At 42.2% G+C, this 11,217-nt stretch overlaps 1 protein-coding gene and 1 non-coding gene across 2 annotated transcripts; one reads left to right on the top strand and one right to left on the bottom strand.

The window, feature by feature from the left end:
* Nucleotides 1–2,558: 2,558 nt before the first annotated feature.
* LOC137312539 (histone H2A type 1-H-like) lies at nucleotides 2,559–2,885 on the bottom strand. The gene has a single exon (XM_067979077.1). The coding sequence runs from the start codon at nucleotides 2,883–2,885 to the stop codon at nucleotides 2,559–2,561; it is 327 nt and encodes a 108-aa protein (XP_067835178.1).
* Nucleotides 2,886–3,420: 535 nt separating this feature from the next.
* Nucleotides 3,421–3,492, top strand: trnag-ucc (transfer RNA glycine (anticodon UCC)). Its single transcript has one exon. It is a non-coding gene; the product is annotated as a tRNA-Gly (tRNA).
* The last annotated feature ends 7,725 nt before the right edge of the window (nucleotides 3,493–11,217 follow it).

The raw sequence follows: 11,217 nt of genomic DNA, 5'->3' as shown, positions 1-11,217 counted from the left end.
AGAGATGAGATTGCATCTTTTGTCTCTCCAATAGGATTTTTCTGGATTCAGCGGAACTTCACAGGTTCTTCTGAAACTGATACTGCGGCATCTGTCTCTCCGCTCTCTCTCACCGTGTCTGTCATCCCCTCTCTCTCTGATGCAGTATATTGGGGTCGATACTGCTTTTGAGCGTGATATGAACACACTGATAGGAAGTGTAAGAGTGACAGAGTGTGTGTGTTTCTGTTTTGCTGGACATGAAGGTGGGATACAGTCTGATATAAAACAGAGAGAATGAGATGTCCGGAACGGGCCTCACTGTAACTGGGGAAGTCTAAGGCTCCAGTCACAGTTCATGGTCATTTTCTTTTCACAGATTCAGGGCGAGAGTCTCTATGAGACGGTAACACTGGTGGAGAAACTCCGCATCACAACTCAAACCACAACACACGAGTTTCTCCAAATCAGCTGGAATAAGGTGTTTGTAAACTGCTGATCCCGTCTGTGAGGGGATGTGTGGGGAGATAGAATCGGGTCTGGGACTGAAATGGAAGGAGGCGGGGTGACTTGTTTTCGAAGGGACTGTATTTAGGCAGGAACATTACTGACTGTTAATTGTAACATGCCTTAGTTGAAGCTCCAGGTTTCTGGAAATCCTTGAATATGAAGCCCGAGTCTGTAAGGGTTTGTGCGGAGCACTGTGTTTCGGTTCTATTATCGATAAACGGTTTTAAATTGGCGGGTGGAGAAAGCTGGAGGTGGAGCTGGAAGATCAGAGGCCGCTCTGCGCTCTGTCCTTCACTCTGACTCCTCCCCTCCCGCTTTATCTGCTTAATCCCCCATATGGAACCAACGCGGGTCGGTGGACTCGAAACACGGTTTAGTTGTTAACAGGCGAAGTAATGTTTCTGATCTCCTGGGCACCAGGCCGTTCACTGTTATTTGTTTCTGCTCAGAGTTAGATCTCACTGATTCTACAGTGTGTTTGATGCGTTTTGTAAATAATCCAACAAAATAGATTAGAAACGTAGCGAAGCGCTGAATTCCACAGATGTAGAAAGATTAGTCGATCAGTTCTGGTGATGCTTTACGAGCATGGCATGGCAAGTAGTTTAAATAAATACAAGAAATCAGATGATGTGTGGACTGGGGTCCAGAAGCGGTGGTCGGTGCACCGACTCCAGTCCCATTAGTACTTCATCTCGTCTACAACGAGACAAAAGCAGTTCAAAGCAACACAGGTCGCATGTTATCAGCGTCTCCCTTCAGACAGTAACAGATACAGTGGTTGGCACTGAAAAGAGCCTTTACATTGAGTTATATCGAAATTAAGGCACCGAAACATGCCATTCGGCCCAACTGGTCTGTGCCGGCGTTTATGCTCCACACGAGCCTCCTCCCTCCCTAATTCGTCTAACTCTATCAGGATACCTTTCTATTCCTTTCTTCCTCGTGTCTTAATCTAGATTCCCCTTGAATGGATCTGTGCTATTTGTCTCAACTAATCCTTGTAGTAGCGTTTCCCACATTCTAACCACTCTTTGGGGAAATCAGTTTCTCCTGAATTCCCGATTGGATTTATTAGCGACCTTTTTATATTTATTACCTTTAGTTTTGGACTCCTCACAAGTGGAAACATTTTCTCTATGTCTACCCTATGAAAGCCTATCGTAAGACCTTTATCACGTCATCCCTCAGCCTTCACTTTTCCAGAGAAAATACACCCAGCATTTCCTGATAAGAATATTCTCTCATTTCTCGTATCATGAGAATCGTTTTTGCACCTTCTCCAATCCCTCTCCGTCCTTTCTATAATATGGAGACCAGAACTGTGCACAATACTCCAAGTTTGGTCTAACCAAGGTCCCATACAAGTTTAAGATAACTTCTTTGCTTTTCCATTCTATCTCTCAAGAAGTGAATCCGAGTGTTTGAGTTTCCTTTTTATGACCTTATTGAGCTGCGTCGCTACTTCTTGTAATTTGTATATCTGTACCCCTAGTTCCCTTTGCTCCTCTATCCCGTTTAGACTCTTATAATCCAAGCAGTGTGTGACCTCCTTATTCTTCATTCTGTAAGTTTATTAATGTCCTCTTGCATTTTGATGCATTCTTCCTTTGTATTAACTACATTCCCCAATTTGGTGTCGTCCACAAATTTTGGAATTGTACTTCCGATTCCCAAATCCAAATCGTTAATGTAAGTTGTGAAGAACAGTGGTCCCAGCAACTGGAACATCACTTCCCACATTTTGCCAGTCTGAGTAGCGACCCTTAACCTCTATTCTCAGTTTTATGTTTTGTAGCCAGCTTGCTATCCATTCTGCCACCTGTCCCCTGACACCACATGCTCTGAACTTAGCCATGAGTCTACAATGCGGTACCTTATCGAAGACCTTCGGAATATCCAAATATATTGCATCTACTGCATTAAACTTGTATTCAATTTCTGTTCCTTCTTCAAAGATTTCAATAAGTTGGTCCTGTCCTTTGGGTTATCAGATTAAGTCTTGGCCGCTTTACTTGCTCTTGGAGCCGACAATGCTGATTTTCTTCGGCAGCAGCACGGACTGGATATCAGGCGACACATTGAGCGATGGTCACCACTCCCAGCAGCTTGTTGAGCTCCCCGTCGTTGCGGATGGCCAGCTGCAGGTGTCTGGGGATGATGCGGGTCTTCTTGTTGTCGCGGGCCGCGTTGCCGGCCAGCTCGAGGATTTCAGCCGCCAGATACTCGAGCACAGCAGCCAGATAGACCGGGGTTCCAGCATCCACACGTTTAGCATAGTTCCACTTTCGCAGGAGCCTGTGAACACGGCCCACAGGGAACTGAAGTCTGGCCCGGGATGAGCGAGGTTTGGCCTTGGCCCGAGCTTTACCGTCGGATTTTCCTCTTCCAGACATTTCCACAATCTCACAAATACTTTTACGCAGAATGAAGAAATCTCCAGCACTCGCCCTTCTTATACCTTCTGGATGAATACAGTGGGGGCATTTGTGATGGGTCTCTCTCAGAGTGTTTACACTGCCCGCTCACCCTCATTGATATTCGATCTTTCAACTGCTGTAATATTGTCCTTTAGCAATATTGCTACTCCTCCTCTTTCCCTACTTCTCTGTCCTTTCTAAAGATCTTATAGACTTGAATATTAAGCAGCCAGTCGTGCCCAGCTGGTAGTCAGGTCTCCGTAATCATTTAATGTAATCATTTAACCTCACTGAATGGGTGATGCGGCCGATATTAGGTGAAGAATTACTGGCTGTTGTGTAATTTCCATTGATTGGGGGTTGGCGACATCTACTGGGCGGAGACGGGAACTGCAACAGAGCGAGAAAGGATCCGTCAGAAAGCAGTTCAAATGAAGAACAAAATCCAACAGTTTGCAGTGTCTGTTCAGGTTCTGATGTTTATCAACTATCTTAGCATCGTGCATTGTCAGCGATGGTGGTATAGTGGTGAGCATAGCTGCCTTCCAAGCAGTTCATCCGGCTTCGATTCCCGGCCATCGCAATTAAGTGTTCTCATTTGTTTATTTCCTTCAGAAACTCTTAAGTTTGCAATCGAATTTGATACAGTTCAGTTGGATATTGTTTCCAAAACATAAACGGGTGTAATTATAGTAAAATGATTTCAGCCTTCATTTCTTTTCCCTCCAGAAGGAATAGAGGAAAAACATGCTGGAAATAGTGAGCTGCAAAGGGTCGAATGAGAGTGAGGAAGGCCAATGATATGGTAGCCTTTATTGTAAGGGTGTTGGAATGTAAAAGTAAGGAGGTCTTGCTGCAATTGTAGTATGAGGAAATATTGTGTAAAATTGGCCTATATTCTGTGGAGATAGAAGAATGAGAGGTGATGTCATTGAAATGTATAACATTCTTAGATGGCTTGACAGGTAGATGCTGAGAGGCTGATTCCCCTGGCTGGAGAGTCAAGAACTGAAGCTTATAGTCACAAGATAAGGGGGACGGCTATGTAGGATCGACTTATGGAAACATTTCTTCACTCAAAGCGTTGTGAATCTTTGGAATTCTCTACCCCAGAGGAATGTGGATGCTCAGTGGTTGAGTATATTCAAAAGTTGAGATCGATAGATTTTTGGACTCTCGGGGAATCAAGAGATATGGGGATCGGGAGGGAAAGTGGAGTTGAGGTCGAAGATCAGCCCTGATCTGATTGAATGGCAGAGAGGGCTCGTGGGACCGTATGGGCTACTCCTGCTCCTATTTCTTACGTTCTTATGTAGAGAGCCTTATATCCAAGTGTGCTGATGACACGAAGTTAGGTGGCACAATTAACATTGTAGATGGGAGCAGAAAGTTGCAAAGGGACATTGATAGATTAAGTGAGTGGGCAAAACTGTGGAAGATGGAGTTCAACGTGGGGAAGTGTGAAGTCATCCACCTTGGACCATAAAACAGATAGATCAGGGTATATTCTAAATGCGGAGAAGCAGGGAACAGTGGGGGAGGAGAGACATTTAGGGGACCAAGTACACAATTCATTAAAGATGCAAAAAAAAGTTAAAACGGTAATGGAATTTTGATCTTTATCTCTAGGGATCTGGAATAAAAAGGAGTGGAAGTTATTTCACAGTTATACAGACCTCTGGTTAGACCTCATTTAGAGTACTGTGTTCAGTTCTGGGCACCGCACCTCTGTCAGGATAAGAACATAAGAAATATGAGCAGGAGTCGGCCTTACGGCCCCTCGAGCCTGCTCCGCCATTCAATAGATCATGCCTGAACTTGAACCTCAACTCCACTTTACCGCCCTATCTCCATATCCCTTGATTTCCTTCTCCAAAAATCTAACAAATCCATTCTTGAATACACTCAACGACTGAGCATCCACAGCCCTCTGGGGTGGAGAGAAAAGCATCGACGAAGATAAAGCGAATGAAATGAAATGTGTCATACAGTTACATCTCGCTGCTCTGTCTGAACATTTTGATCGCTACTTCCCTGCAGAGGGATTTGAAAATTTGATGGGAAAGCGTTGGGTGAAAGATCCTTTTGCTTTCGGAAATCCTGAATCAATAATGAAGCTAAACTTGATGCTTGAGGAAGAAAACGAGCTGATGCGACTCACCTGTGAGCACACTGAAAACACACCACAAGTCATTCAGTTTGTCATCTTTTTCGATCAGTGCTTTCAAAGAATATCCTCTGTTAAGTAAGATTAGTGTTCTGTTGTTGCTGCCGTTCACAACAAACTACATCTGCAAACTAGGATTTTCGACTCTGACAAGGTTAAAAACAAGAGAAAGAAAGCGACACCTGATATGCGTGAAGCGCTTTCATCCTGTGATCCAGATTGGAACGAGATCATGAACAACACCCGTCACATTAACTAAGTGAAACTCAACCTGACCGTTTTCTTGTATTTATACTGTATTTAAAATGATTTTCAAGGAACGTCGATGTCTAAGTTTATTTATTACTTGAAGTGGAGTGAAGAGCGAGCATGTATTGACCTTTATTGGGATTTGATGAAAACTCCAGTCAGAAGATATTATTGGTTTGGGTCCATGGGGAAATATTTTTCTTCCACTGGGTCGTGAGGAAAACAGTTTGAGAAACACTGTTCTACATTGTACGGTCAGTGTCTGTTCACCAAATCGGCTCAGAATTCCTCAATCTGTATTTCTCGACACAGTTCTGTTGGCGACGCGGGCACTGACCAACACCCGCCGAGTAATGGCGGCCGCAGGCCCCACAATGCGCCGCGCCCCAGAAACTCCTCTGACTCTACAAGGCGCTCATTTCCTGATCATTTCCTGATCAGACTGCGCATGCTCCCAAGGCCGGCTTGCATTCCAGATCGCCAGATACCGGGAAGCGGCTAATAGAACGGGTGAGGCGCTGGATGAGGGGTTTGATGGAGCAGGGGTAGCCCGCCCGTCCACCGGGCCCCCGGTTCTGATTCAGGCCTGCCCCGCACTCGGTGTTGCTGAGACTCCGCTCAGTGTAAATGCAGGTTGTTGTTGATCTGCTCCCGTTGGCCTCAGCTTTGCCGGACAGAATCAGCCAGAGATGGCGGCTGTGCTGCTCCCCATGGTTGAACTGCCGACAGCTCGCTGTAAAGGCTCAAAGGTGCAGAATTACCACTTGGCCGGGTACTGGAGGGCAAACAGTGAGTGGGGCCGAACCCCAAGATCACTGAGCACCTTCAGGAGAGAAAGGGAGAAAAAATAGAGGCTGCGATGAATCTGGATTTCATAAGCGAGGATGTGTCAAGGAGGGAGAGTGTGTGGGACGGGGGATTTACAGCTTAATAGGGGCAAGGAGGGAGAGTGTGTGGGACGGGGAATTTACAGCTTAATAGAGGCAAGGAGGGAGAGTGTGTGGGACGGGGGATTTACAGCTTAATAGAGAGATCACGGCCCCCGGGGGAAGGGAGCAAAGAGCAGCCTTGATACAGCAGCTCATTGCTTCGGGACCGTGTCCGCAGATGGGCTCAGAGATCGGCATTGAGTCCGGGGGAAGGGCAGGGGGAGTCCGGGTGCTCTTTTTAAGAGGCGGAGTAGATCAGGTACATGGAGTGAGCGGGGGAAGGGAGAGGTCATTCTCGGGTTGTGTGTGTACATGGTGTGTCCAGGGGAAGGGAGAGAGAATGGGAAGAACCTGCTATTTAAAATCATTGCTGCTTTCTCTCCCCAAACCAGGAGTGAATGGTCCTGGTTTAGTTCCATTCTCACCCTGTTTATTGTTATTGGACAGTGAAGAGTGGAAACAGAGCCGGACAGTAAGGATGTGGGGAGTTATACAAAGATCATCTATTGCAGGCACCAGGTGAGAAGTGTGAAGGACGCATTTTGAACAGCGGCTGTTTGGTTTCGGTTGAACGGTTAGTCCCATGGGAGAGGGGATTAGAAACCAGGCCTTTACAAAAGTCCCCGCCCAATCGGGTAGTCCCATTTATGAATCAGTGGAGGGTTTGGTTTGTGTCTGGATGTCAAACATTTTTTCTTAAATCGCCCAACACACCTGGTGTGCAGAAGCTGAGTGCTACAGTACTGCAGTGGAGTCAGACACTGACACTGTTTGTATCACTGGTTTTCATTTGTCGATATTCAAAATGATCATTTACAGAGATATTAAACTGATCACTTTTGTATTTTCTACCTCACCTTTTCTTGAGTAAGGAGAGTTTATTTTATTTCTACAGGCAAATCCTTGAAGGACCAAGAATAAATGTGATGTTTCCTCCATCCAAAGCAGAAGGAACAGTGCAGCCAGCTCCTTCTCACACACAGTAGGTACATTATCACTCACAGAGAGCATGGAGTCACAGACAGGTCATCAGTTCCACAGTCTCAGACAGCAGAAGTAGTCAGTCCCACACTGTTCCCAAGTTATAGAGATACATTTTCAATCCACTGTCAAACAGAGCAGGTGAAGTAGATACTGTTCCATTTCCCCCTAACTCAGTCCCGCTGACAGGGAGATACAAAAATCCCAGTCCAAAATCACACTCTTGGATTGAAAAGCATGCGTCAATCTCACAATAGGGCAACATTAAATACTAGATCGAAATCACACATGGTACCTGATTGAAGAGGTACAGAATGAATCCCAGTAATGTACCCTGATATTCCAATTGAATACTGGCCCAGAACTCACATACAGTATCAGATTGAGAAATGCTGTGACAGTGTAACCTGAGAAAAAAATTAGATACCAGTTTATAATACTCAAAATATGGGATTTAAAGATACAGTATCAATTCTATTTGTGCAAACTGAGCTAGACATTACATACCAGTCCAAATATCTAATGCAGGATTAGACTGAGGGATACGGTATCAATTCCATTATTGTAAACTGAGGTACATATTATAGCTACTATACCAGTTCAAAAATGTCACCATATCAGTTTGAAAGATATATTGTTAATCAAAATTATACTCACAGAGATATAGATTTAAGAGTAGTCCAAAAATTGCACACATTATCTGACTAAAACCTAGATCATATCCTAAAGTGTATCCATATTTCCCAATTAAATAATGAGAAAAACTATGTCAGGATTAAATTATTTAAATCGTAGTTTTCAACATCATAATGTAACCTGAGAGAAAAATTCCATACAGATACAGAATGAATCCCAAACTCTCATACAATACCAGGGACTGACAGACACAGAATGAATCCCATACTCACACGCAGTACCAGAGACTGACAGATACAGAATAAATCCCTCCACTCACATACAGTACCACATACTGACAGATACAGAATAAATCTCACACTCACACACAGTACCAGAGAGTGACAGATACAGAATGAATCCCACACTCACACGCAGTACCAGAGACTGACAGATACAGAATAAATCCCTCCACTCACATACAGTACCAGAGACTGACAGATACAGAATTAAACTCACCGTTGCATTACTGCACACTGAGTTACAACTCTCACGCATGTGAGTTTAATACATGCAGTATCCATTCGAATAGTGTATCATGAGAGACAAATTGCAGACAAGTCCAAAACTCTCATACAGTATCAGATTGAGAAATGCTGTGACAATGTAACCTGAGAAACAAATTAGAAACCAGTTTATAATACACTCATAGTATGAGATGTAAAAATACAGTATCAATTCTCTTAGTGCAGACTAAGATACACATTACATACCAGTCCAAAAATCTCATACAATATTAGACTGAAAGACACAGTATCGATTACAATAGTAGAGAGTGAGCTACACATTTTATACCAATTCAAAAATCACCATCAGTTTGAAATATATATTATCATTCACAATTGTATTCAGAGATACTGATTTAATAGCGGTCCAAAGAGTACACAAATTATCTGACTTAAAAACCTCCAGCGCCAAATCCTAAAGTTTATTCATATTTATCAATTAAATAATGAGAAAAAACTATTTAAACATTGAGATATTAAAGCTACAGTAGACATAATGTAATCTGAGAGTATAATTATAGACAGATACAGAATAATTCTCACACTCATGTATGGTACCACAGTTGACAGATGGAGAATGAATCCCTCACTCTCATAATGTACCAGAGACTGACAGATAAAGTATGAATCCTACACTCACACAGTACCAGAGACTGAGAGATACAGACTGAATCCCACACTCACATAGAGTATAAGAAACTACATATATATATATATATATATATATATATATTCAACACCCATACTCAATACTGGAGATTGTTTTTAAAGAATGAATTCCACACTAACATAGAATATGAGAAACTGCATATATAAAGTGAATTCAACACGAACATACAGTATTGGAGACTGGCAGCACAGAATAAATCCCACACTCATACAGTATCAGAGACTGCATTTCTCGAATGAACTGACAACTCACACACACTACTGACAGATACAGAATGAATCCCACACTCACACACAGTACCAGCAACTGAGAGATACAAAATGAATCTCACAGTTGCCTCCAGTAGTGTACACTGAGAGATACAAAATGCAGACTGAGTTAAACATTATGTCCCAGTCCAAAAATCTCTTGGTGTCAGATTGTAAGGTACAGCATTAATTCCATGAGGACAGACTGATGTACACATTACATACAACTATAAAAAACTGATACAGATTCAGACTGAAATATACATTATCCATTCATGCAGATTGAGCTAAACATTATATAGAAGTTCAAACATGTCACCATATCAGTTTGGAAGATACACTAAATCACAATTATTTTCACATCGATACAGATTTAATAGTAGTCCAAAAAGTGCCCACATTATCTAATTATACCCTACAGCATTCCATTTTCAAGTGTATCATTATCGACCACTTAAATACTGGGAAAAAATACTTGTACATTTAGGTGTTAAAGATAAAGTTTTGAACGCCATACTCTAAACTGAGATACAAATTAGATACAGATAAAGAATGAATCTCATACTCAGATCCAGTGCCAGAGACTGACATATAGAGTGAATCCCACACTCACACAATGTACCAGTGACTGATAGATACAGAATTTATATCACTCATTACAGTATCAGAGATTAATGGAAACAGAATGAATGTCTCACTCACATACAGCAACAGAGACTGATAGATATGGAATGAATCCCAAATTCACACACAGTGCCAGAGACTGACAGGAACAGAATGAATCTCACTCAGATACAGTACTAGGGACTGACATATATGGAATGAATCCCACACTCACACACAGTACCACAGTCAGACAGATACAGAATGAATCTCACAGTCACATTACTTCAGACTGAGTTACGTATAACTTGCCAGTCCAACAATCTTACAGCATCAGATTGAAAGACACAGTATCAATTCCATTAGCACGTACTCAGCTACATGATACACACCAGTCCAAAAATCTCATACAGTATCAGAATGAAAGATACAGTATCAATTCCATTAGCATGTACTGAGCTACATGTTACACACCAGTCCAAAAATCTCATAGAGTATCAGACTGGTAGATGCAGTATCGATTCCATGAGCATGTACTGAGCTACACATCACATCACATTTCAGTCCAAAAATCTTATACAGGATCAAACTGATAGATACAGTATAAATTCCATTAGTGCAGGTTGAACTCCATATTACATTCCATTCCAAAAATCACATACAATGTCAGACTGAGATAGAGAATTAATCCCATTATTGCAGAATGAGCTACCCATTACATACCAGTCCAATAATTTCACAATTAACAGCATGAAAGGTACATGATCATTCACAATAGAGTTCAGAGATTAAGATGTAATATTATTCCAACACTCACACAAGTTTTATTGGAGAAAATCGAAAAGCGAATCCACATTTACAAATAAAACACTCGAAGAAAAACTGCATGTTCTTTGAAGTATTAAAGATATAGTTTTATGTAAAATAATGTCAACTGAAATAAGAATAAAGACTGAATTGCAGAATGAATCCCACACTGAGGTAAAGTACCAGGGACTGACAGATACAGAATGAATCCCATTCTCACACACAGTACCAGAGACTGACAGTTACAGAATGAATCCCATTCTCACAAACAGTACCAGAGACTGACAGTTACAGAGTTAGTCCACACTCATGTATAGTTCCAGAGACTGACAGATACCGAAGAAACCCCACACTCACAGACAGTACCAGAGACTGACAGATACAGAATAAACCCCACACTCATATACAGTGTCAGAGACTGACAGATACAGAATAAACCCCAAACTCATATACAGTGTCAGAGACTGACAGAT

This window comes from Heptranchias perlo, unplaced genomic scaffold, assembly GCF_035084215.1.
Source record: "Heptranchias perlo isolate sHepPer1 unplaced genomic scaffold, sHepPer1.hap1 HAP1_SCAFFOLD_43, whole genome shotgun sequence".
In the NCBI taxonomy this organism is placed as follows: Eukaryota; Metazoa; Chordata; class Chondrichthyes; order Hexanchiformes; family Hexanchidae; genus Heptranchias; species Heptranchias perlo.
This window is presented reverse-complemented; position numbering and strand designations above follow the sequence as displayed.

What these genes read in the sequence shown, in the direction of transcription:
- LOC137312539 (XM_067979077.1), bottom strand. Translation starts at nt 2,885, where the DNA reads ATGTCTGGAAGAGGAAAATCCGACGGTAAAGCTCGGGCCAAGGCCAAA.